Here is a 26997-nt window from a genome sequence, read left to right as displayed (position 1 = left end):
GTCGCTAAGCTTATAATAATATATTAATCTTATAATACACTAAGAAACTTTGTACTGGAAAAATTACTAAATTAGGTTACAATCGAGGGACCTAGGCGATAATTCGTATATCTTAATACGTTTATCTAAACAATGTCTTAGTATTTTTTATAGTAAAATCCTAGATATGATAAATTAGTAGAGACGTTATTAAATTATATAAAAAGAGAAGAAGTAATAAGTACCTACAATAACATTAAAGACTAAATTTGTGAGAGGAATTACTATTTGTAGGAATATGAATTATACTATGACACTTTCTGTTTTTTGTATTATGGAGTAAGACAAATCTGGAAGATCGCTCTCGAATATTTGTAAGTGACTTAGTAGCGATCCTAGAGTTGGACCGAGTGCAGCCGAGCGTAAACGATGTCAGCCGACCAACGCACTACTGAAGTTCCTTTCATTTATCAATCACTCAATTTAGTTTGATGTAAAGATCCTTATCAGAATTAATTAGGATAATTCAAAAAGTTAAAATTGAAAAAAAAATTCCACAAATAGCAAAAAATTATTTTTAAACATCAATATTAGGGTATTTGATTCCGTTAAGATATAGTGCTGAGAATTTAAAAAATGCCGTCACTGTGAACAATTAATGAATAATTTAATGGAAATCTATTTGAGTGCTAGCATTTACTTCATAAGGGCGATGCATTTCTGGATCTCATTATCTAGTTTAGCAGAATGGAATATCGCCGTTCTGCGGCGTTGGAAACCCGTGTTCGATTCCCAACAGCTTTATTTTAATCACATTTTTCTGTTTTAGCTTGTAATATGATATTCCTGTATGTATATAATGTTGTCGAAACTATATATAATCATGTTTACTGTACAATTGCAACGTAAATAAATATAATAGTGTGAAAGAGTTCAACATCCCATAAGAAATAAGTCTGCATTTACGTCGTATATGCTTGTGTAAATGATACGTGTGTCGTAACCTTCAACGCGAAGCAATGCATGTTGGGTTTATTTTTTTCGTCTGTTAATTTGATTGCACCAATCTTTACTAAGTCGCTAACTAAATCAGTGCGCCGGTCTCTGTCGACGTTACTATAGTCCTTTGCAAATGTTGCAATCTTCTGTAGATATTAATGCAAGAAATTAAGAATTTTCTTCTACCGAAATTAGTAAGTGCCCATAAAAATATATTGCTTGCTGGTTTACTACAGAGCTTTGTAAATACTTCAAACTTTTTTTGAAATAAATTTAACATTTTTAAATCTTATCACAATGAATTTTGTAGTTCGGCATGTAGTTGCTAGTTACTACTAAAAGTAGTAAACATCACAAAAGTTCCGCTATGTCCCTCGATTGAAAACTAAAAGTAGTAAAATCTAGTCTGATTTTTAGCAAATATTGCAGCAAAAGGTTTCTCCCTGTAATTTTAGAATTATTACAAATTATTATTGAATATTTTATGTAACTAAACAAGATTTTAACTAAATTCAAAAATATTTGAAGATATTTTAAAAGATTTTAGAGAAGTCAGTATATATTTTAAGAAATCTATTCGATTTTAAATGATTTCTACAAATTTCCTAAGACAACAAGCGATTTAACAGACTTTAAAGAATTCAAGAACATTATTTATATTTTTAAATCACTTTAAAATCTTAAAACTCATTTAAATTCTACTAAAATTCCTTAAAAATGCTTCGAAATTACTTAAAACCTCTTAAATTCATTAAAAATTTCTTGAACTCTTTTAAATATTAGAAAATCTTTTGAAATTCAATTATAAACTTTTAAAAAGTTTAAATCAAATAACTCCCTTTAAATCCCTTCAAATTCTTGGAAATCTGTTTTAATACTTAAACATATTTTTAAATTACATGAAGATCCTTAAACTTTTTTGAATTTTTTTAAAATCATTTAAAATGCTTTGTAATATTTTTAATTCGTTTACTGATTTTGTAAACCATATCAAATTCATGGAAATGCTACAAAATCCCTTAAAATCATTTTAAATCTTATGAACTCATAAAAAGTATTTTAAAGTATTTGAAAGATCTTGTAAATTCTTTTACTTTTTGGAATTCTTTAAAATTATTTGAACACTTTTGAAATTCATTTAAATTATTTTAAACACTTGAAAATATTTGGTAATTACACAATAATACATTAACTACACATTTTTCTTCACATTTTTTAAAATCACTTTAAATAATTTGGAATCTTCTAAAACTTGTAGAGCGCGAAGGGAAATTGGGAAATATGTCAGAATATTTGTGAAGATTTAGGGATATTTCGGAATATTTTGGAATATCAAAAATATCTTAGATTCTTAAGTATAACAAGAATACCAAGAATATCCGGGAATATTGAAAGAATACATGTGTGGGAATATTTGGTGAATGTATAAGGAATGTTGGAGTGATCAAACCTTCGTCATATCGAAATAAATTGGTTTAAATGATATCACATTTTGAAGAAACAATTTTTTATTTGAAGTACATGTTACATTTAACTCTTTGGTATATATTTATAATCGTCGGCGATCTTATTAATAGTGGTTACAAGTAAACTGTAATTAACGTCGGTTTTTTGGAGAATAACCTACAAATAACAATCATCGTTAACCGAATTCATTTGAAATCAGGCGTTAAATAACGAAATTACCTGAAAAACCTGATGCCGAATCGACGCGCACATCACCGACTCATTAATTTCGCATAACGTGCACGGCAAAATACATCGATTGGTATGGCTGAATCAAGCAAACAGCCGGATGCACAATGCAACACTTAAACGCAGTGTTCTTTCAAATAGATAGTTGATAAAATTATACGGTCAATACAGCCATGATATCGAGGCATGAAATTCATGTACCTAAACTATAATATTTTGATATTTTAATCAATATCTAACAAGGTAGTGGACCCGATAGTCGAACACTGTCAGGAGTTATAGAATTTTAGAAAATTATATACATTTTTATCAGTTCCACAAATATTTTATAAAATACTTTGATATTTAAAGTTACTACTTGTATTTATGTATTTAATCTCTCCCTTTTACGGGTTTGAGGGCCTCCGCTCCCTGTACATATATTTACAATTCCATCCTTAGTCTAACTTAATTACTACTTATATTCTACTCTTTCGCATTACGTAGGATAAACAATAATAACAGTAGTGATATTAATTCCTAAAATGAGCGAGCTTCCAGGACTTCCGTTTCCTCTTACCATAAAAAAATGCATTTTCCACGATATTGAAAACAATTTTCGTTTTTCACTGTCCCTCTTCAGGATCACCCGTTTGGCTCTGCTCTACTCCTTTGCTTTCCCTTACTTCATCCAATTTCTTCATCCACATCACTCCCTGTCCACTACCATCCAAGATCCATCTTACACACTCATCCACACTCAACTGTCCCTCTTCCTCTCCTGTACATCTCTCTAATACATGTGCCCATGACTCCATTTCGTATCCACATACTCTGCATAAATTCTCCTCTTCATTCATCCAATATCTGCATGCTCTCACTCCTTCTCCCATTCTGAACCGTACAACCCTACTTCATATTTCTTCCTTTTTTATTTTTTGCAGATATTCTGGTTCCGTCAACCCTTTGACCACCATATACCATCTATTGTACCTCGAATCTATAATCTTTGTCCATCTCTCTTCTCCTTGTTTAACTAGTAGCGCTAACTCTATGTCCTGCAACTCCATAACCCCTTCTCGAATATTACACACCCTTCTCATTTTTCCCCTTTTTACCTCCCATTTTGAATTTCCCACATTACTTTTCGCTTCATTGTTCCGGATTTCGCCGAAATATGCTTGTGCAATTTTACTTCCCTCTCCCCTTTTTAGCTTCTCTTCAAACCTCCATGCTCTCTTAATTTGTCTAGTCACCATATTTTCTCTTCCTAGCTCTTCTTTTAACATATATCCTGGGCAACTCCAGCTAACCCCCATTACCCACCTCAGCAATCGCTCATGCATGCTTTCTACTTTTCTATGTTCCTTCCATCCCCAGATCTCCACACCATCACACATTCTTATCATTAGGTTCATCCCCTTCTCATCATCTGCTAATAGAACTACATCGTCCGCGTATGCTAGAGAGTATAGTTTGCTATTACCCAAACCCGTTCCTCCATTCCCTTTCTCCTTTAGCTACTCCTCTAAGTCTGCCAATAGGATACTAAATAGTAACGGACTCAAAGGGCCCCCTTGCCTTAGACCTCGGCTTGTCTAGAAAACCTGCCCTTTTTTCTTTCCTATTTTCACCCTAATCCTGGTTTCAGTAAAAATTTCCTTTATCCTCTCCACTAACTTTTCCTCTACACCCCTCTCTTTCATTGCCTGCCATTGTACTTTTCTATTCACTGAGTCAAATGCTGCTTTTAAATCTACGAACAAAGCGACTAGTCTCCCTTTCTTTCTCCCCAAATTTCTGTTAACTAAATAGTTAAGTACGTAGATGTTGTCTATAGTTCCCATTCCTTTTCTAAATCCCGTCTGATTATGTGGGATACTTTCTTTTTGTTCTACCTGACTCTCCAACCTATTTCTTAAGATTTCTGCATATATTTTATAGCCGACTGACATGAGAGTGATCCCTCTGTATTCCTTTACCTTCTTCCCTTCCCCTTTCTTGACAAGCGGTACCACCAGTCCCGTCGTCCACTCTTCCGGCTATCCCATCTTCTCCCGTCGCCTTGTTTCTTTTTAACCTATTTATTTCTCCATCCACTTCTTTTCTTGTTATCTCGTTCTCTTCCTCCATTTCTCCTTGGACTATCCTACACTTTTCCCCCTTGATCTGATTTTGCTCTCCCCCTAATAGACCCTCAAAATAATCCGTCCATTCCTCCATTTCTATTTCTTCGTTAACGCCCTTCCTTTCCCCTCTATCCCTATTTATCACATCCCACACCCTACCTTCTTTGATCGCTTTTTCTACCTCTGCTTTATATTCTTCCTTTCCCCTCTGTCTTTTTATTTCCAGCATCTTCTCATGTTTTTTTTCCTCCTGTTATACTCCTCCTTCTCCATTTCCCCTCTACTCCATTTGCTCACACACTCTCTTTTTCATACCTAACCTTCTCCTTTTCCATCTTTTGTTTAAGCTCGTTTAATTTATGTACCCCCCAGATTCTCATTTTCGTGTTTCGTTCGCACCCTTTTTCCTTTCTCCCTCTGTCGCGCTTACTGACGCCTCTGCTTAATGTAACTATGACCGGGAAGTGCTCGGACCCTATCTCATTCCCTACCTTCATACTGCCTATCATATGCCGCATTCTTTCTTCAGCCAAGATGTAGTCTATTACTGTTGCTCCCTTTCCTATGAATGTGATCTTCCCTTCCACATCTCCTTTCATATTGCCATTGCATATAAACCATCCTGTTTCTCCTATCATGTCTAGTAACTTCCTCCCCTCCCTGTCCGTCTCTCTATGTTTGGAGTTCCTTATACATGCCTCCTTTTCTTCATCCCATAACCCTCCCCCTTGTTCGCCAGTCCATGCATTTAAGCCCCCCCCCCCCTATTAAAACCAATTCTTCCTTCTTTTCCTCCATCCACCTCCTTATTACTTTCCAGCTTTCCTCTTCCCCTCTTCTTCTGTAACATCTTTTTTATTCCCTTCCAGTCCTTCTGATCTGTCCAAGTTTCACTCATCATAATCACATCCCATGTTTCTAACTCCTCCCAGAATCCTTTGTTCTTGTTCTTTAAACCTGAAACATTCCAGAAAACTATTTTCACGTTTCTCTCTTCCCCTCCCTCTTCATTCCTCTTTATTTTGTATCCCCTTCGCCGCTTGGAAACCCCTCTAATTTATTTCTAGACTCTTTTTCGTCTCCCTTCCCCCTACCTTTCTCAAGACTTTTTCCCTTTTTCCTTAATTCATCTAATTCTTCATCCCAGCACCATTCCTCCCCATTTATCCATAACCTGTCTCTCCGTATCCATACCATATAGCCCTTTTTCCTCTTTACCCAAGCCCTCTGCTCTATTTGCCATCTCCTTTTTCTCTCCCTCCATGTCACATATTCTTCAATTCTTTCCCTTCTTCCTCTCAATAATTTTTTCTATCCATAATTTTCTTTTTCTCCTCCTCACTCCCCACTTTTACTAGAAACATTCCTTCTTTTCCTTCCTTTGTCCCTCCTATTCTCTTGACTACTTAAGTTACTACTTAAAATGTCGAAAAAAGTGGCGCCATCGATTAGAAAAAAATAAAAGTTCGTGGCAACTCGAGAAACCAGCTATTTTTGCCTCTCAGCTCACGGATTGAGTATTTTAAATTACGCCACACACGATCGGTAACGTCAAAACCTATTAGGATATTACTACTTGGTGCACTGTAAAGCATTGTGTATATAGGGGTTTGACGAAAATTAATTAATTTAGGCGAAATGAAGTTAAAAATCGTGATATAGTTTTGCATTTAAGGTAGAAAAGTCATTTCTTTAATTATTTTTGGGAATATGGAAAGAGTGCGATTAGGCAGTTCACCACGATAAATTATAAATTGTCGTAATTTAAGTTATAACCTCAATTGTCGGCGACTTATGTCATAATACTTTTCGATAATAAGTGATTTTAAGTAGTTTCATATCAAAAGAATCAAAAGAATTTGAAGGGATTTCAAAAGAAATGCAGAAATATTTAATGATTTTCAAAGGTTTCTTAAAGAATCCAAACAGTTTTAAGGATTTGAAAGATATTTGAAGAGATTTTAAATCAATTTAAGTGATTTTAAATAATTTTAAACGAGTTACTGAAAATTTACTCAAAAAAATTTAAATAAATTTGAAGAGGTTTCAAGGGTTGTACATTTTTAAAAAATATTTTAGGGAATTTAAGAAAACTCAAAAAGTTTAAATTATTTTACGTAATTTAAAAATATTTCAATTGATTTTATAGAAGGTGGAGGGATTTAAAAAAATTCGGATTTACAAGACATTTTTAAGAATTTTAAGACAGTTTTAGTGATTTTTAAGAATGCCAAGTGAGCTATTGAATCTTATTTAAAACGATTTTAATTCAAAGATTTCAAGGATTTTCAACAGATTTTAAGCAATTTAATAAAATTTAAAGGATTTAAGAGATTTTAATTTACTTTAATCAATTACGAGAGATTTTTAATTGTTTTAGAATAGTTGAAAAGATTTTTAAAATATTCAGAGGAATTTAAAGATTTTCAAAAATTTCTTACAGGATTTCTGAAAATTTAAGTGATTTTAAGGAATTACTAGAGACTTGACGATATTTTAAATTTTTTTTAAAGGATTTACAATAGATTTTATGAGATTTTAAAACAGTTTAAGTGATTAGAGAATGTCAAGCGAGTAATTGACAAGTTACTCAAAAATATCTCAAAGTATTTGAAAAAATTAACTTTTAGGGATTTTCAAGAGATTTAAAGGAATTTAAGGAAATTTAAAGGATTTCAAGATATTAAAAAAAATGCAGAGGAGTTAAGGATTTTCAAGAAGTCTTACAGGATTTCTAAGAATCTAATTTTAAGAAATTACTATGGATCTTGAAGTTTCTTTTTAGAGGATTTAAAAAAAATAATCTAAAAATAATTCAAGAAGGTTTAAGGATTTACAAGAGATTTTATAAGATTTTAAGACAGTTTTAGTGATTTTAAAGACTGCCAAACGAGCTATTGAATGTTATTTAAAAAGATTTTAATGAATTTTTAAAAATTTCCAGGTATTTAAAGAAATTCCATGATTTCAAGGAGTTTAAAAAGATTAAAAGGAATTGAAGAAAAATTGGAAGGTTTTAGGCGATTACAATTAATTTTAGTCGATTTCGAGATATTTCGAAAGATTTTAAATGATCACAAAGAATTTGAAGGGATTTAAAAAAATGCGGAGAAGTTTAACGATTTTCAAGAACTCTTACAGGATTTCTAAGAAGGATCACAGTCTATGTTTATTTTTTCCTTGTACCTTTCTAAGTGCAAAAATAACCGTATGACATCTTTGAAAAACACACTTTAACGCACTACCCAAATTCTAAAATTTTGACTGCCAACTATCACAACATTGCAACTTAACCTCAATCACGTAAAATTCTATTTTTCTTGATGGACTGTTTAAATCGCACACTTACCAAATTGCCAAAAATAATTAAAGAAATGTCTTTTCTATCGAAAAAGAAAAGCCATATCACAATTTTTCAATCACTTTGGTCTAAAAAAATTAATTTTAGTTAAAATCCTATATAATCAATGCTTTTCAGTCCACTATGTGGTAAAACCTGATACACTGAAAAAACTATATCGAACAAATTACAATATATATCGTAATTCCTGCGCTATATATCGTAATTATCGCATTATAATATCACAAAATCGTGATATCGTACATTGCAATTTTTTACATTATATACCGCATAATTGTGCAATCTATAACGTAAGAAATGGGGATTCCCATCCGTCAGTTACATTTTGCGCTTTTGCTAAATTGTATTGAGTAAGTTCTAATTCGTCTACAATAATTTGATTTATTTCGGAGAAAATATATCAGTAAGTACAAATTTTTGTGTGTTTTATGTCGTTGATTCTACATGTTTTACTGAATTTCAGTTCAGTTTTCAAAATTCAAAATTCAAAATTCAGTTCAGAATTATTTTCCTAACCTCATTGAAACTTTCACCGAAATATGTTTAATCATTAATAGTTGCAGGTCTTACCTGCAGAAAATTTTTAATTATCTCTGTGATTGTTTTAAATCTAGAGTCCCGATTTATAGCTCCAACTGACTCATACTCTGCCTTTTTCCCATTGCTGCTAAGGACGCCGTAGCAGACGGCAGCAACAAAATTTAACTTAATTTTTGTCTGTGATATTAGTGCATTGTAATATCGTACAAAGCTCCGGGACATGATTGTACGTTATCATATTGCGCTTTCTTGCAATATAGAGGTTTTGCGATGTCATTGTGCGGTATCTTTTTCTCCGTGTAGAGTATTTTCAAATACTTGAAGAGGCACATTCTTGAGCTTTAGGAGGACATAAAGGAGTTACAAAAACTTATTATCGAATTCGTCACAATTATTATTAGGAGAATATGAAAATTGATATTCAGAATTATATTCAACAGTGTTTACAGTGCCAAATTAAAAAATTAGTTCGCGTAAAAACTAAAAATCCCATGATAATAACGGACACGCCTGGAACCGCATTTGAAAAAATTTCAATGGACATAGTTGGTCCACTTCCCCAAACAATATTAGGCAACGTAAACATCTTAAATATTCAAGATAATTTTACAAAATATGCGTTAACTCTAGCAATTACAGACGCAAAAGCTTCAACAATACCTGATATTTTTGTTTAAAAAATTATATGTATTTACGGTTCCCCAAAAGCAGTTTTGACAGACCAAGATTCAAATTTCCTGAGTAATTTAATGAGAAGAATGGCAAAACTTTTTAGAATTAAACAATTTAAAACAACAGCATTTCATCCACGATCAAACGGGCGTCTTGAACGTTCACACCACGTGTTAGCAGAATATCTGAAACAATTCGTTTCAAAAACTTCTGAATGGGATGATTGGCTTAAATTAGCCATGTTTTCTTATAATACAAGTGTCCAGGAAGGTACAAAATGCACGCCATATGAATTAGTTTTTCGAAAACTAGCTCGTCAACCATCAAATGAACCTCTATCAAAACAAGAAAAATTGCAAACTTACGACGATTACCTAACAAATTTTATAACAAAATTACATGAAATGAGAACTCAAGCAAGACAAAATTTAATTGCAGCTAAGGAAAAGTCAAAAATATATCACGATCGAAAAGTTAATCCATTAGAAATAAAAACTAGAGATAACGTATTTTTATTAATTGGAAAGGAAGCCAAGAAAAAATTGGATGATCAATATAAAGGACCTTACGAAGTCATAGAGATATTAGGAAAAGAAAACGTGAAAATTGACATAAAAGGCAAACCTTCAGTAGTGCACGTCAATAGACTTAAGCGTTCACATATAAAATGTTAAACCATTAATAATAATTAAATGACAACCTCTATTCATTTTAAATATTTCAGATGGACCCCATCAATTGTCAACGTATAGACAGTGATATTCTTAAATCGGCACAACACCTCAGAAGCATACACACCAATAGTGATATAATATCCCAAGCTAAAAGAATTTTCTACACTACATATTGTTTTCTTTTTATAGGCTTTCGAGAAGCACAAGGATTAAAAAATCTAACTTTCACCTGGAATTTTCTTGATATTATTCCTAGTAATCCCATCTGATGCGACAACCTCGTACATCGACTCTCTTTTTTGGAAATCTATAGACATTCACCTTGTGCCTATTATTGATATTCAAATCCCTTCTGAAAAATATCAGTTTTTGTCTTATCTAGACGTGTTCGAATTATAATATTCCAAACATCAGATAATTAAAAACTATATCAAACTCATCGTAGGATGTACGGAAAGATATGACGTTTGTAATGCGAGCAGTCACAAAATTAATAACAAATCAATTACTTATATTCTTTAAGAAATTCCGTCAATTTCTAATCAAACATATAATAATCATAGTTTACTCATTTAAGAAAGATCTATTTTTAGAAAAGTTCAGAACACATTTAAAATAATTCGAAGAAAATCAAAATGCTTTTCTTTATCCACCTAAAGATAATTGGATTCTTATTCCTAACTAGATCTCTCCAAAAATAAAAGATAAATTCTAAAATCGTTTTAAGGGTCGAAGACATTAACAAACTAGTCGAGTTTGAAGCCTAGTGTAATAATTCTGCTTTTTAAAATCTAACAAAAGATCTAGAAAAGACTATTGACTCATATACCTCTTTTTTATGACAACTTTTAGAAGCCCTCGCACAACAGTTACAAATTCATGGATCCTCCACTCTTTTCCCGCTCTTTCTTTCGTTTTAATCTAAACTTCTCTACTTCTTTTTTACATTCTCATCAAGAGAAGGTATTAAATTTGTGTAAAATTTACCCCCCCCTCCAGTTTCAGTCAAGTGTCCACGTTTTGAGACCCCCTGAATCCGAAAAACATTTTTTTACGAATGTGTCTTTCTGTGTGTGTATGTGTGCGTGTGTGCGTGTGTCTGTAGATTTTTAGTTTGTTAGCACGATAACTTTCAAAAGAATTAAAAGATTGGATTGGCCTTTGGTATACTCTTTTAGTGTCCTAAAATAAAGGTCAAGTTCGTTAGCCAAAAAGCGAGCGTATTTTGAAAATTTTTGAGACTACTTTTTTTTAAATTCAAAAATTGTCTGTACGGATTATTATAGTATTTAATTCGACAAACAATTTACCCCCATGACTTTTTTTTATAAAACCAACATTTACCACCGTTATAGCATTTACAAAATTTCAAAAAACACACGAAACTCAACATTTTAAGCCAAATAACGCATGATATGGAAAAACGTCAAGATAAGAAAACTGTTTCTTTTTCAATGTCCTACAAGATTTTTTAAACACCTTTTTGATTTTTTTTTTAAATTGAAAATTGCAATTTTGACAGAATAAAAAAGAATGAAAAATAAAATAATTACATTTTACGGTTAAAATGTGCAAAATTCGTAAAAAGGTGACTGAACAAAAATTATGCATTCCAAGAAGATCTACAAATTTGTTATGAATAACTTTTTGATAGCATGTATATTTTGTGTTTTAATTGTGAAACATGATATTAACAATAAAAAATTAGCCCGCTGCGTGGGTACATTCTCATCACAACTTATGTTTTTTCATTTCTTTTTCGTCTCATGGTTTGGTTAACAAAAAATTTACTTTTTTTAAATGTTCTTAATGCTATTTTTCATCAAAAAAAAAGCAAAAACAGAAGTATCAAAATATTATTCATGACAAATTAATGAATTTTTACATTCTCATCAAGAGAAGGTATTAGATTTGTGTAAAATTTGACCCCCCCCCCCCCCCCCCCCCCCCCCGTTTTTGTCAAATATCCACGTTTTGAGACCCCTTACACCCGAACAACAGTTTTTACGAATGTGTCTGGCTGTGTGTGTACGTGTGCGTGTACGCGCGCGCTTGTGTGTGTGTCCCTGTAGATTTTTAGTTTATTAGCACGATAACTTTCGAAAGAATTAACAGATTGGATTGGCCTTTCGTATACTCTTTTAGTATCCTAAAATAAAGGTCAAGTTCGTAAACCAGCTGTTTTGGATCAAAATTTAAAAAGTGAGCGTATTTTGAAAATTTTTGAAACCACCTTTTTTCAAGATTTCAAAATTATATCAACGGTTATTCATAGAATTAAGAAACTAAAATAATTTATCCTTATGACTTTTTATCTATAAAAAGAAAATGATCAGAGTTAGAGCATTTTCAAAATCCAAAAAAACAAACTAAAATGAACATTGCAAGCCAAAAAACGCACGAAATGAAAAAAGCCATGAAAAGAAAAACGTTGCTTTTTAAAAGCTCTACAAGATGATTATAAAAACTTTTTCAATTTGGTTGAAAACTCGAAAATTCAAAATTTGATCGTACCAAAATTTTTGAAACCACATTTTTTCAACATTTCAAAATTCTATGTACAATTCTTCATAGTACTCAGAAATTCAAACAATTTATCTTTATGACTTTTTTCTGTATAAACAAAATTATCAGAGTTAGAGCATTTTAAAAATCCAAAAAAACAAACTAAGATGAACATTTTAAGTCAAACAACGCACGATTTGAAAAAAAGCCACGAAAAGAAAAACGTTGATTTTTGAAAGCCCTATAAGCTTATGATAACAACTTTTTTAATTTGGTCGAATAGTTAAAAACTCCAAATTTGATTGTACCAAAATTAATGAAAAATCCAAAAATTCCATTTTTTGGTCAAACTATGCAAGATACCAAAAAAATGAATGAGCTAAAATTGCGCGCCCTGGAAAGACCTACAAATTTATAATAAATCACTTTTCGATAGGATGCGTAGATTTTGTTTTTAGTCGTAAAAAAACATTAGGAATAAAAGAATAAAATTATTTTGGACTAGCGACATAAGCTACGAAAAAAAATTAGACAAAACTTGTTCATCAAAAAAAGAGCTATAATTTTAGATAGGACACGTAGTTTTTGCTTAAAATACAATTTAAAGCAAAATAAGGAACAAATTTAAAAATAATCATGATAAATACGATTTGCTCTTTATTTTGCAATTTTTGAATAGACAATCTCAGTCAGAATTACATAAGAAATGTATCATATTTAATATAAAAGTGTTGTGTGTAATGTACAAAAGTTGACATTTTGGACAAATCGAGTACGAAGCACGAGATACGTGATGAGAATGTGTTGGTTAAAGCCGAAAGCGCTTTAACAAAAGAGAGTTCAAAATCACAAAATTACAGTTGTCAGTCCGTTGACCTTTGATTTTAAAAGGTGTGTCCACGAATGCGGGAGACATATAAAGACCAAGCGCGTAGCGCGAGGTTAATACATAATCGAGCGCGACTCAGTTTTATAATTCTCTAGTCAGAGAATCCATCCTGGACCACACCACGTATTCGGTTTTATTTCTTGTAGCCCTTAATAGGCAATTTTGTACACTTACCTATACAAACGGCTAATCGTGTTTTTTCTTGTGTTTCTCTATACTATTAGAAGAATGGTACTTGCAAAATAATTACTATTGTCATTGAAAAATGATTTTTCTAATAGGAAGCTATATAATTTTTTTCTCCTTCTGTATAAGTAGTTACTTATACTATACTATGTTAATCCAATTTTATAATTTTAATATTTAACCTTGTGAATACATACATGTATCTGTTTAATGATGTTGTACGTAAGATTGGATGATCCTTTTTAAATAATAAATCCGAAAGAGTTTTCGAATGCTAAAACTGACATACTGAAAGAGAGTAATTAAAGGATATCTAAATATGAATGAACTTATACCCTACCGAAAAGAATCTTTGAGTATGTACTAGAAATTCTTTAGGTCAAAGAAGCTCAGAGAAATTCTCAGCAGGTACTCAGGTAGATATTTTTAAAGGTCCAGGAAGCTCGTTAAGACTATACAATATCCTTTCCGAAATTGAAATAAGAATTCGATCATAAATAACAAGCAGAGAGGCTATCTCAATAGAGTAGCCGACACTCAAGGGTCCTTTGCTAAGCTTTAGGATTAAAATTTAGAAGTAGATTTTTTTAATTCATAGTTAACAGCCTAAAACATAATCATTCGCAATCTACGGGTTTCGATGACTTCAGATATCTAACTTTTTTTTTTAATGCTTAAAATTGGAATTAATAGAACGTTTCTCGTAAATGGAATGAGATACGCCAAAACAGACAACATTTTTGAATTCAACTAGAAAATTGTATATCAGTATATAAGTTATAATTATAAATAAGTATAATGAGAAAATTCATCAATTAAAAAGAGTGTTAAGAATTTGAAGAGAAATTTAGAAGGGAGAGCGGATTAGCCACGACCAACTACTGTAAATAACTCTGCCCGCCCGATACGTGACGAATACAAAAAGAACATTATATTACCGTCGCACCACTCTTAAAACGACCACTAAAAGGATCTTGAAAAGGACCCAAATCTCTCAAACTATCTCCGAGACTATTTTGTTTCAAATCGACTTTGTTTATAGACTCAAATGGGCCAAGCTATTTCGCTAAAGAAAAGTCAGAGATTTCTTTCGGTAGGGTATGTACAAAGTTGTCACATGTAGTGCAATTTTATTTAGAAGATACGATCCGCGAAATTTTAATACATAAATACCATAACCATAAATCCAGTAAATTTTGTTGAAGCTTTGTTTTTCTTTCTTCAAGTATATTTTAGTACAGTTGCACGATTTGACATATTCTTGTGCATTTGCAGGTTATGTTTTCATGTCACCTTTTATTGCGGAATTCTTTGTACGGGTTCAAAATTCAAACGATAAATAATGATAAATGAGATCTTTTTATACAGTTCAATATATTCGAAAGAAAGCAAACCAGATATTAATACTTGATTATTGAATATTTAAAAAAAAATTAATTTGGTGCCTAAATTATGTAAATTTTGCAACCTAACGTAATGCTATCATCGATCAATACGATTTTCATATTTTAAATACAAATTCAATATTATTGTTGGAACGCTGCGTATGTGTATAAATTTTAATTTACAATATGCGATATGTTGTATAAAAATTAATAATAAACTGAAATAAAACAGTTTTTCTAACTACTTGTCGAATAAAAATGATCTACTATAATACCATGTCATTTTAATTAATTACCAATTCCATGTTATCTACAAATCAAAAGACTGACGTTCCTCTTTTACAGCTAACACGGCGAGGGAAAGAAACCTCTCGAAATCTTCAGATGTACAAACCCTTAATGAAATAAGCATCGAATATGATTTTTCGAAACCTATTTTCATTGTTAAGACATTAGGTCACCATGCCGAATTACCACCATTTACAGCAAAATGCATAATGCATAAAAATAATGTAAAATTTGTATATGAAGGTGAGCCTGCATCTACAAAAAAGGATGCGAGACAAAATGCTGCCCGCTATATGTTAGAAGCGTTAGCAACAAAATTTATGTTCTGCGAAAAAAATTATACTGAGTTAGAGATCTAAATCAATGATCATGTAAATGTGAACATAATTACCGATGCTCAAGTTTGTACGAATAAAATAAAACTCCACAAATGGAAGAACACGTGTGCAAAATGTTATAAGAGAGGACATTTAGCTTCACAGTGTTTCCGTCCATGTAGAAACTATAGATATAACATGTAATTTTCAATTTTAAGACAGTGAAATATAACTTTTTATTCCCCATAGTTATATATGTTCTCTTTATAAACATAAACCTACACATATGGAATAAATATGCCTTTTTCTTTAATCTTGTATTTGTGACGACCCTTCTACCATACGTTCGAACGCGGAGTTCGTACCATGTGGGACTTTAAAGCCCCACCTGGATGCTTCATCCGGCGTTCGACTTAGGGGGGAAGTGTCACGTCCCGTGAAGCACATATATTTTAATATGTTTATTTATATATTTATACATTTGCAATATTATAATAATAAACTATTAATAAATATAGAGCAAATATTGTGTCAACAAGTTGTAAGCTGACAAGAATAGATATAGTCAGAAAATTGTAAGTAGTAGCATATAGAAAATAGATATACTCAGCACGTTGGAGACTGGAGAACGCAGCTAGAAATATATTGAACACGTTGTAAGCCGTATAGTATATCTATATAGATTGGTGACGTATGCGTATACAGCGACGTCCCAGTATTCAGAGACGTGCATTAGGCCCTATAAAAATCGAAAGTACTAGCATGAACCAGATTAGTTCTTCTCTATTTTCTACGATTTTCTCGGACTCAAGCCGTCTAGTCCAGTGTTTCAAACCGGAATTCGACGTATGTTGGTGTGTGTACCCTTGTGACGATGTTGTGCACTGGGAAACCCAAGTCTGGAATTTCCCCTTTTGGATTACTTCCACACCCAAAAATCAACAACCTATTTTACAATTGTTTACAATAAATTACTTTCACATATTATTATTAGCTACTCTTTCCTCTTCCCTGTGCGAGATCTCAAGCAAACTCGGATTGCCATTAGCCTCAAACTATTTCTTTTCGTGTAGCGGATGTTAGTATACATTAAGGTTACCCAAATATTGCAATGCGTTAACATTAGAATTATTTTCTGACTATGTAATGCGTTACTGTTACTAAAACTAAAATGTTTTTAATAACAAAGTTAAATAAAAGCCCGCCCTTACGAAACTGTACTACAGGGATGACTACAGGATAACTACAGTTGGATACTACAGAATTACACTCGTATACTGCTGGTTCACTATAGGCATACCTGTAGTAGACTACACGTCTACTACTAGCTTACACTGTAGTAATTCAGTAGTAAATTCGTCATGAATTTAAACATATCGCCGTGTCGGAGTACAGTCCAGTAGTACACGATTTCATTTTGCGTCGGGCAGTGGCAGACGCAGAAAACGCTGACTACGCCCAACATGCCATAGATGGCCGCACGTAGTGCACTGAAGTAATGCCATTAGATTTACATTTCACTCACATAGATGGCTCGCCAGTAAAACATTTTCTACTGATTTTAGAGATTCGGTTTAAAGTAATGACCGCTGCTTTCTTCTCATCCTGTTTTTGAATACGATAACTTCGTATTGTTATTTTCAAAGTAAAACAAATAAATCTGGGTTCCCACCAGTGGTCACATATCCCTTAAGAAAATACACCGTTCGGAAACATTGGGGGAATGAATGGTTCTGAAGTCCAGTAGATGGCGACAGACTTGTCCAAATAACGAAAGTAGGAACTCTTCATATCTTCGACCCTCTCTCTTTTCTTTCCTTATAGTAATTTTGCACATCCAACTTCTTATTATTTTTAATAATTTTTATACAGAAAAAAAGTCAATTGAAGAATTAATTTTTCCTTTAAATTGCCATGTTACTTTCGAAAAAATACCATTTTTTTATTCGTTTTCCCCTACAGGCCACAATTTTAAAGGTTTATAGGTATCCTCGATCGCATTTGTTTTACCTTGCTGACCTTAATTGTCTTGAATAGTGTTATCAACTACTGCTGTTTATATTCATTTAAGATGGTGCATTTATTAACATTTACGATTCCTAGTACGAACTGTACTATGGATTAGTTATATCATAATACATGTCAGTACTAAAGTATCGCAATGCTTGATGCGACTAATCATAAATTTCTAGCTTTCCATATCCTTGCCATTTAGCCATGCATAAAATTAAGTGAATAACTGTTTCATTCTCAAGTAATTAAAAAAAGCGCTAAGAGTGATTGCACGCATACAGATATAAAAATGGCTAATAATATTAAATAAATTAATATTTTTATTAATAAAATATAATATAATACTAAACATAATGTATTTCTAATACATTTAAAAAAAGCCCCTAATTACAAATAATTTGGGTATTTTTCTAAAGCTAGGACAGTCTTTGATTTAAACTTTACATATGAGCTCCCTTACACTTTTCCAAGAGATAGGCCATTTTTAACTTTTAAAAGGGATACGAACAATTTATTTTTCAACGTTTGCATATTTGTCTATCTTGTTGCGCAGCCGAGGTTAAAATAATTTTTTACATGAATAGCTTAATTAATGAAAAAATGTGAAAAACAATTATTACCTATTTCAAGTAATAGCACAGGTAAACAAAGATTTTATATCAGAAACCTGCCATAGTATTTCTAAAGGATTTTGGTTTGTTAGTTTTTGATATTTTTTAGATTTTTATTTTTTATTTCAACCATATTTTAACATATTGCTTTAACCCATTACCACCTCAAAGCTACCTCCAACTTTCTAAAGAAGAAAACATTAACCTATCATTAATTTTCAAACATTTTCAGTGTTTCCTAATCATAATCTGATCAACTGTATGATGTCCGCGTGGTCGTTAATGAGTTAAGGCATTGATGAAACAAAAATTCAATGTATTATATTTCAGCGAAAAGAATATGTATTTGAGCAAACTCAACGGCATTTGATAAGTAAAGACTTATAATTTCAGGTTCTCTCAATCGCTATTTGAAACAAATATCCTTATGGTGTTTCAGCGCACCAAAATCCTTCGGACATATTATAGCAGGCTTCTGATATACAAAGAAAGAATAAAAATAAACGCATGCAATCTATCGTTTGCATGGCCAAACAGTCACTAATAAAAATTAATAAGACATTGTTAGTTCTAGGAACATTTTCTATAGATTTGAAATGATTTAACTATTAATTCTTTTAATTTAAAACATAATCATTTACCATCTATAAAGATTCTAAAGAAATTGAGTTTCACAAACGCAGAATTAAAAATTCATAAAATTCAAACGGTACTATTTTCAAAACTTGACCACAGTTACTATCTTACATATTATTCACTTTTTAACTTAAAAATCCTTGACTTCTATGTCTGTAGATTTTAAAATATTGTTTAATTAGGCTGATGCAGTGTACATATTAATATGAGAATTACGTTTAATCACAAAAATAATTTAAAAGTTAAGATTGATGCAATTCTTGCTACAATAATATATCCTCGATAGTAATTAGTGAGATGTAACGAGTGGAATTTTTATGGCCAGTTTAGATAAAAAAATCCAACATTTTCGGTAGTGGAAAAAAATCGTTTTCTAAATTAAAATAGTTTGAGACCTTTGAGACTAATTTGGACATTCAACTTAATCCCAAGCTATTTGAATGGAAATAATGAATTAGATGTGTTTGTTTTTCCACAATTTAAATTTTATTTATCTAATTTGGTCATGAAAATATAAATTGCTATATTTTACCAAATATTATCAAACATATATTAACAATAATAACATTCGACGATGGGATGATCTAATATCTATCTTACTGGTTTTTATCACTCAACACAGGAGTTCAACTTTGAAACAGGTAGTTGAATTTTCAGCGAAAAACGGATGAGTCCTGAATGTAATTTAGTTTATCTTTTAAGCAAGAAAAGATTATTAATTTGAATCAAAAACAGTTAATCGAATGAAAAAGAGAATTATTTACATTTCTAATCAAAAGTTAAGCTTTCCATGAAGTAATTAAACTTTCCATCAAATAATTACATTTTAAACCAACAAGATGAATTTTTACCAAAAGGCATTATTTTTTAAACCAGAAATGACGAATTTTCAACGAAGATGTATGTACGTATTATGTATGCAATGGAAGTAAAAAACAAGTTCATAAAAGGATCAAGTCATTAACGGAACAGATTTTGAAAAAGGTACGTTGGTTTACCCATGATGAGTTTTGCATACAGCTGGTAGAGCTTAAGTAATAAAGGTTTATCTTCAAGGATTCTCGACGAAAGACTCTTTTCAAAAATCGTAAGCAGAAATTTTCAAAAACAGCACATTTTATAGTCTTATTGCTTCTTGAAACTCTAAAACCTAAGCTTTCAATTTTTGCCAATAAACCATCTACCTGCTCCTACACATTTATGAACGATTTTGTGTTTAGGTGCGGATTACCGAGGCTTTTCAAATTTTCTAGGAAAATAATTAATTAATGCCATTCCCCGTGATCTTCTTGAAACAAAATTTCAAATTTGTGACATCAAAATTTCAACGAAAAAGTTCAGCTTTAAATAAATAGTTATATTGTTAACAAAAAAAAGAGATTTCAACGGAAAATGTAATATTTCAAATTTCCATTCAAAGATAAAAAAAATAAAAAGCAGTTAAATTCATCCAAATAAGATAAATTTTCAACCACGCATATTTTCAATCAAAAAAGATAAATTTCCAACTACAATTATAAATATTTAACTGTAGTCGATGAATTAAGATTATACTTCATGCTTCGCTCTCGAGATTATATTATACGTATAGTATTTCCTCAGCTGCTCGCCAGGTGACACAACGGACCTCTTTCAGAGATATGGAAAAAAGAAAAAGGGTGGGGGTCGCCGCCCCGGCGGCAGCCCCGCTCCCGCTCAGCACACTCTCATGGCGTCAAGGAGACGCAGATGGGGAGTCCTGTAGCGAGGATGAGGAGTTTAATTCTCGTAAGTATACAGGGTCAGTATATATTTTTGCAAACTTCATTTTATTTTTCATAGATGTTGTTCAGTTCTCTCGCGCTCGGTATTCGCCGAGACCATTATAAGTCATAGCGCAACGCATGACAAGGAGAAATGGTACAACTCGGGAATTTTCTGTAGCGGGCTTCCCTAAAGCCTTTTGCTTTATGAACAACAGAGAGATGCTGTAGAAATTTTAGCGCAGGGTAATCGCGCTTATGAGAGTCGCAGTTTGCGATGCGCACAACGTCAACAAAGAAGGGCGCTTGCGGTATATGTTTTTTCCACTGTTAGTGGCTTATCTGTAGGCGTTTGGCACTCGTCAAAACAAAGACATCACGCTCTATAGCATGAAAAAGGGGCAAGATGGTGAATAAGAATTTTTCCCTCATCAACTTATAACAGTCGTGAAAACAGATATATTTCGTGTTCAATTAGGCTTTAATCATTATAAGACTTTCGAAAATATCGGTTGCATTTCCTTCCTTTTGGTAAGTTCTATTCGTTTCTCAGGCGCCCTGCAATCGCCAGAACATACCATCATAGCTATATGACAAGAAAGTATATATAACAGACTGAGGCTTTGTTTATATTTCGGGCGCCCGGTAGTCGCCGGATCAAAGCTGAACGCGCTAGGGACTCGCGGACAAAGCATAAACAGGTATGTTTTTGTGTTGCAGCTTCGATGATGATTACGCAGGCTGCAACACCAGAGCAAGCGATAACTGAGGTCGCCATAACGCAAGCACCCGTAAGCTTGGCATTGCACTCGATTTTGGGAGTTGACCCTACTGTATCAAAGGCCTTGCAGTGCTTTATTTACCCGACTTAATAAGGCGCTGGCAATACTTTGCGTCTAACGGGATGTCAAAATAGCAGCGAGAAGACGCGCTTAAAAATATGCAGTTGCGGAGGATTTACAAGCGCCATTGTTAGACCAACAGGTACAGGTCAAGATAAGCCAGAGAGCGATCAGAAGAGACGACAAACGAGACGCGGGCGATTTTTCAGAAGATCCATTCGCCAGAGGGGTCAAAGGCAGGATCAGATGCCGGGTCCCATTTTCAAAATGGAACAGCACGAGAAGTAGCAGTAGGTACTAAAATATCTGGTAGGCTTAAGAATTTTTACAATGTCTGGGAAAAGTTGACCAATGACAAATTTGTTTTGCAATGTATTCGGAGGTTACAGAATTCCCTTCTGGACAAAACCCAAGCAAAAACTTTTTGATTTTAAACCTCAGAGGTCAACTTTTCAAACAGACCTGATAGAGCGTTCCATAAATACTTTAATAGAAAAGGGTGCGATTGCACAATGTAAGAAGTATAAGGGTCAATTTTTATCACCTTATTTTGTTGTACCCAAATCTGATGGTAGCCACAGATTTATTCTGAATTTAAAGCGGTTGAATAAATATATTCATATAAGTCATTTTAAGATGGAGGACCTGAGGACCGCTACTAAATTGATCGCAACGGGAGATAATTCAGACGATAATTCGAAAATTTTTGGTTTTGGTTTTTTGAAAGCGTCTTACATTCACTCTCGAGAAAATAAGGATGCGGATAAGCTTTCGAGAATGCTTGCTCAGGATTCAGAATGGCAGTTGTCAGACACGGCATTCAGGAGAATCGTTATTAGGTTTGGTTTTCCCTAAATTGATCTTTTTGCTTCGGCAAAGAATGAAAAGTGTCGGAATTATTTCTCGTGGCTACCAGACGCACAGGCACTTCAAATAGATGCCTGAGGGGATACTAGTAGTCCCAAGGTGGCATAATCAGCCTTGATATCCAATTTTTACTAAGATGACTGTAGGTAGTCCATTATTTTTCCAGCCTAACGAAAAACTGTTAATATCTTTGTGTAGAGAGAGCGAACATCCGAGGGCGTCACATCTGTGCCTGGTAGCAGCTTTAGTGTCAGGGAGGCCTTTATAAGAAAGAATGTACCGATCAACTCACTAGATATTATGTTAGCGTCTCTATGTAAGGCTACACAGAAGCAGTACAAATTAAGTTTAGAAAGATGGATAAGATTTAGTGAAGAAACACAAGTTGATCTTTTTAATCCCGATGAAAGAACTATGATTCAGTTCTTGACAAAGGGGTTTGAAGAGGGTAGGCCTTATGTATCTCTTAATTCGGACAGATGCGCGATTTCTCTCATCTCGACTAATAGAATAGGCGAAAACATTTTGGTCAATTATTAGCATTAAGTAGTGCGCAGAGGGCACAGACCCTGGCGAAAATCAGAATACAGGATATATTTTGTTCTTTGACAAAGATAGAAATAAGAGTCACAGAGATAATAAAGACTTCGAGACCGGGCAGTGAGCAGCCATTACTTATTATTCCTATGTTTAACGAAAGGCCAGAAGTTTGTGTGTATAGCACTTTAAAAATGTATCTAAAACGCACCAGGGACTCAAGACAAGGTGAATCGGCGGGGCGGCGACCCCCTCACTTGTTCTTTTTTCCATATCTCTGAAAGAGGTCCGTTGTGTCACCTGGCGAGCAGCTGAGGAAATACTACATGTATAATATAATCTCTTCGAGCGAAGCCTTCGTATAATTATGATCGAACTTCACGTACAGTTAAGTTCGATTGATCACTAAAAAAATTTGTTTAACAAAAAAAATTATAACCTTTAGCACAAATAGTTTAATTTTAAACTCAAAAGATTTTCAACTAAAATAAAGTAGTTTAGTTTAAATTTTTTACTAAAATAATTGAACTTTCAACCAAAGATATTTGAGATTTCAACTAAAAATTATAAATTTAAAACCTAAAATGGAAAAACTAAAAATTGTAACCAACAAAAAGAACCAATTTTTCACAAAACAGTTAAATTTTCAGTTGAAAAATACATATTCAACAGAAGAAAGAGAAATCACAACCAAATAGTTGCATTTCTAAACTAAAAAGACGAAATTTAAACAAGACATAAGACATTTTTTACCAAAAAGACGAAGTTTCATAAAGAGTCAAATTCAAAAAAAAAGACTTTCCCATGAAAAAACAGAACATTTCACGAAAGTTGTCGAATTTTAACAAAAAGAAAAAGAATGTTCAGTAAAATACATAAATTTTGAACTAAAAAAGATGAATTTTCAACAAAAATTGGATAGTTAAACTTTCAGTTAAAAAGATAAATTAAAAAAAAACTAATTTTCAATTAAGTAGTTGCATTCTTGGACCAAAAAGACGAAATGTTAATAAAAGAGATAAATTTTCAACTAAAAATGATTAATTTTTAACAAAAAATATCAACAAAATTGTTGTATTTTCCACCAAATAGTCCCATTTCTAAATAAAAAAGTCGACATTTAAGTAAAATATACGAATTTTTGAACCAAAAAGATGAAATTTCACCAACCGTTGGATTTTAAACCAAAAATGAAATACTAAGGTTTTCAATTAAAATAATTGTCAACAACAACCGAAAAGTGATTTTTTAACCACACCATTGCATTTATAACCAAACAAGATGAAATTGTTATCAAAACGAGATGAGTTCTGAATAAAAAAAAAATCTATAAAATACGTGGATTTTCAAGTAAAAAAGATTAATTTTTATTCAAAAGTGGAATAGGTGAATGTAATTTTATCATTTGAAGATGTCTCTCATTTTCGTGAAAATTCACATTTTTATTGAAAATTTACGTTTTTATTGATAATCCCGGCCATTATTCTTAAAAGTATATTTAAAACGATTTAAACAGATTTAAAAAATTGTCAAAAAAATAATCTAGAAGAAGATTTTCATGAATTTTTTTAATTGTGTAGGTTTCGTTAAAAATTGTAGGGAAAAATTTAATCATTTTAAGAGATATTTAGAAATTTTGAAAGTTTTTTAAGAATAATTTAAAACTTGAAAAGACTCTAAATAATTAAAAATAAAATTATATCATACCAAAAATGTATTAAGATTCATATGAAAATTACAAATAGTTTTTTATCTTGGAGATTATTTTTAAAAGAATATTTAAGGAGATTTCAAAAGATTTCTAAAAATGTAAAAAAATTTAGAAAAATGGAAAATTTCAAGGCATTTTTATATTTTGCAGGATTTATTAAAAGTTTAAAATTTAACAAAAATTTAAAAAAAATAATTTAACACTTTAATAAATTTCAAAAAAATTAAACTGACATGTAGATTTTCGAAGATTTTAAAATAGGTTTTAAAATAGATTTCAAAATTTTTTAATTTTGAAGCTATTTAAGGGTTTTTAGTTTGAGGATAATGAAAAATTTTTCTTAATATTTCTGGGAAAATTTTACATGCTTCTTTAATTGTTTTTGAAAATTAAATTTTTACAGAACAGTAAAAATTTTTTAAAACAAAGCAAAAAATTTTTGAAAAATATATAAAAATTGAAATTTTTTAATTTATAAAATAATCGATTATGTTTAGAAGATATTTGTAAGTTTTCAAAAAATTCCAAAATGTTTAAAAATGTGATATAATGGCAAAAAATGTTGACAAAATGTATATTTTTGACAGCCGGTGTTAAATATTTTTTTACAAAGAAATAATCTAATTTAGTTTAGAATATGTTTTTTTAAAGTAATATCGGTTTTATAGTTTTATATTGATTTTTATATATCGAATTTAGTATGGTTAATTCGAGATTAAACATTTGAAGGGGTATTTTTTACCCATTGTGCCAGTTAAGATGTAAATCGTTTTTTTAACCTTTTAAGATAATAAAAAATATGCTTCAGATTGTAATTTTTCGGTTCAATTGATACTAATTTCAAGATCTCAGGTATGTCCGCCACTAATCCGACGCGATATATAACGCTTGGTGAATGCAATTTACTGAGGGGTGACCTATTTCCTGTTTATCTATGTATTACTAGGTTTTCGAATTTTCCTGTATATTATTTTTAATACATAAAATACTGCTTTCCAATAATTATAATAATATGTTTTCATAAATGGTTTAAACAATTTGCTATACATTTTAGAAATTTTTGTTCAGAATAGATGTACAAAGTCGCAGTTTTTTCAGATCTTTTAAACTCTTTTTCAACTTTTCAGTTAAATCAAGGAAATAATCAATGAAATTCAATATAAATAATTGTTTAAACAATGTATTATCATCTGTAATAATATTCTCTTCAAAGAATGCTAGAAGGATGCATTTTTTTTTAATTTTCCACTTTTTGTCGATATTTCGTTAAAGTTGTGGTTTTTTCTGACATTTTATATTTTCCTATGCCCTTTATTTATAAAAAATTATGACTAAACAATATAATACAGAGCATTCTTTTATCAATAAATGATATATTTATCAGTTGCTCGGAACTAAATTCAAGGAAAAGTTCAAAATTTCAGAAAAACCCGCAACTTACGAAAGCATTATTCTAAGTCGCAAGAGAAGATACCTATTTATTAACCATAATGAATTATTTTAATGATTAGTTTTCTCAACTTGCATTAAGTATGCTCTCAGAACGTACAATGTGCACAAAAATGTAAAAAAATATATATGTTTTCAGGACATTTTAAAAGATTCCCAGGCACCTTGCTTCTAAGAAGTTGGCGGATATACCTGAACTCATAGATCCATTCAATTTACTGTCCCTTTTTACATTAATATATATTTTTTTAATTTAACAAAAATAATGATATTTTTTTAGATTTTCAGGAAAGGGAGTTTACTTTTACGATTAACCCATGTACTGTAAAACAAGTCTTGGCAATGAGTAGATCAGTAGAGTAGACTGGGAAAGCATAAACTTACGATACGGCCAGTAAAATGGCATTCTTTAAAAATGTGGAATTACAATCGAAAATCGGAATATAATAATGCGACGCTATAATATGTGCATGTGCAAACACAGGCTTGCAAAATTGTCATGTATTACGCTGGTCATTTTTAATTTTTGCATTGTGTATAATCAATAATATACTAGGGTGGTTCTTATTTATATTTGTTGGCTTTTTTTTGTATAATTTCTCTACTCTCACAGGCTAGGGGTAGCCGCCTGTCCTCTGTCCCCGACGAATGGACGCCACTATATATCCCTATCCTGTGAGAGTAGAGAAATGGTACAAAAATAATCCACCAAATATAAGTAAAATCCATCCTAGTATATTATTGATTATACACTATGCAAAAATTAAAAAATTGCCAGCGTAATACGTGGTAATTTTATAAGCCACTGTGTTTGCACATGCACATATTATAGCGTCGCATTATTACATTTCGATCTACGATAGTAATTCCACTTGTTTAAAGAATGCCATTTTATCGGTCGTATCGTAAATTTATGCTTTATAGTCGACACTTCTCATTGCCAAAACTTTTTACGGTACATGGGTTAATCATGAAAGTAAACTCCCTTTAC

The 26997-nt window shown here is 31.8% G+C and overlaps 1 protein-coding gene across 4 annotated transcripts in view; it reads left to right on the top strand.

Annotated features, from left to right (window-relative positions):
• The window catches only part of LOC117177865, a 670262-nt gene extending 654720 nt beyond the window's left edge, over positions 1–15542 (top strand). For 3 of the 4 annotated variants that reach the window (XM_033368899.1, XM_033368902.1, XM_033368898.1), the window contains one exon: positions 15339–15542. In XM_033368899.1, coding sequence (XP_033224790.1) covers positions 15339–15401 — 63 coding nt within the window. In that variant the 3' untranslated portion in view covers positions 15402–15542. The remainder of the gene's footprint in view (positions 1–15338) is intronic. The other variant, XR_004467769.1, reaches the window with a different exon arrangement.
• Positions 15543–26997: the final 11455 nt, after the last annotated feature.

Source organism: Belonocnema kinseyi, chromosome 8 (genome assembly GCF_010883055.1).
Source record: "Belonocnema kinseyi isolate 2016_QV_RU_SX_M_011 chromosome 8, B_treatae_v1, whole genome shotgun sequence".
NCBI lineage: Eukaryota > Metazoa > Arthropoda > Insecta > Hymenoptera > Cynipidae > Belonocnema > Belonocnema kinseyi.
This window is presented reverse-complemented; position numbering and strand designations above follow the sequence as displayed.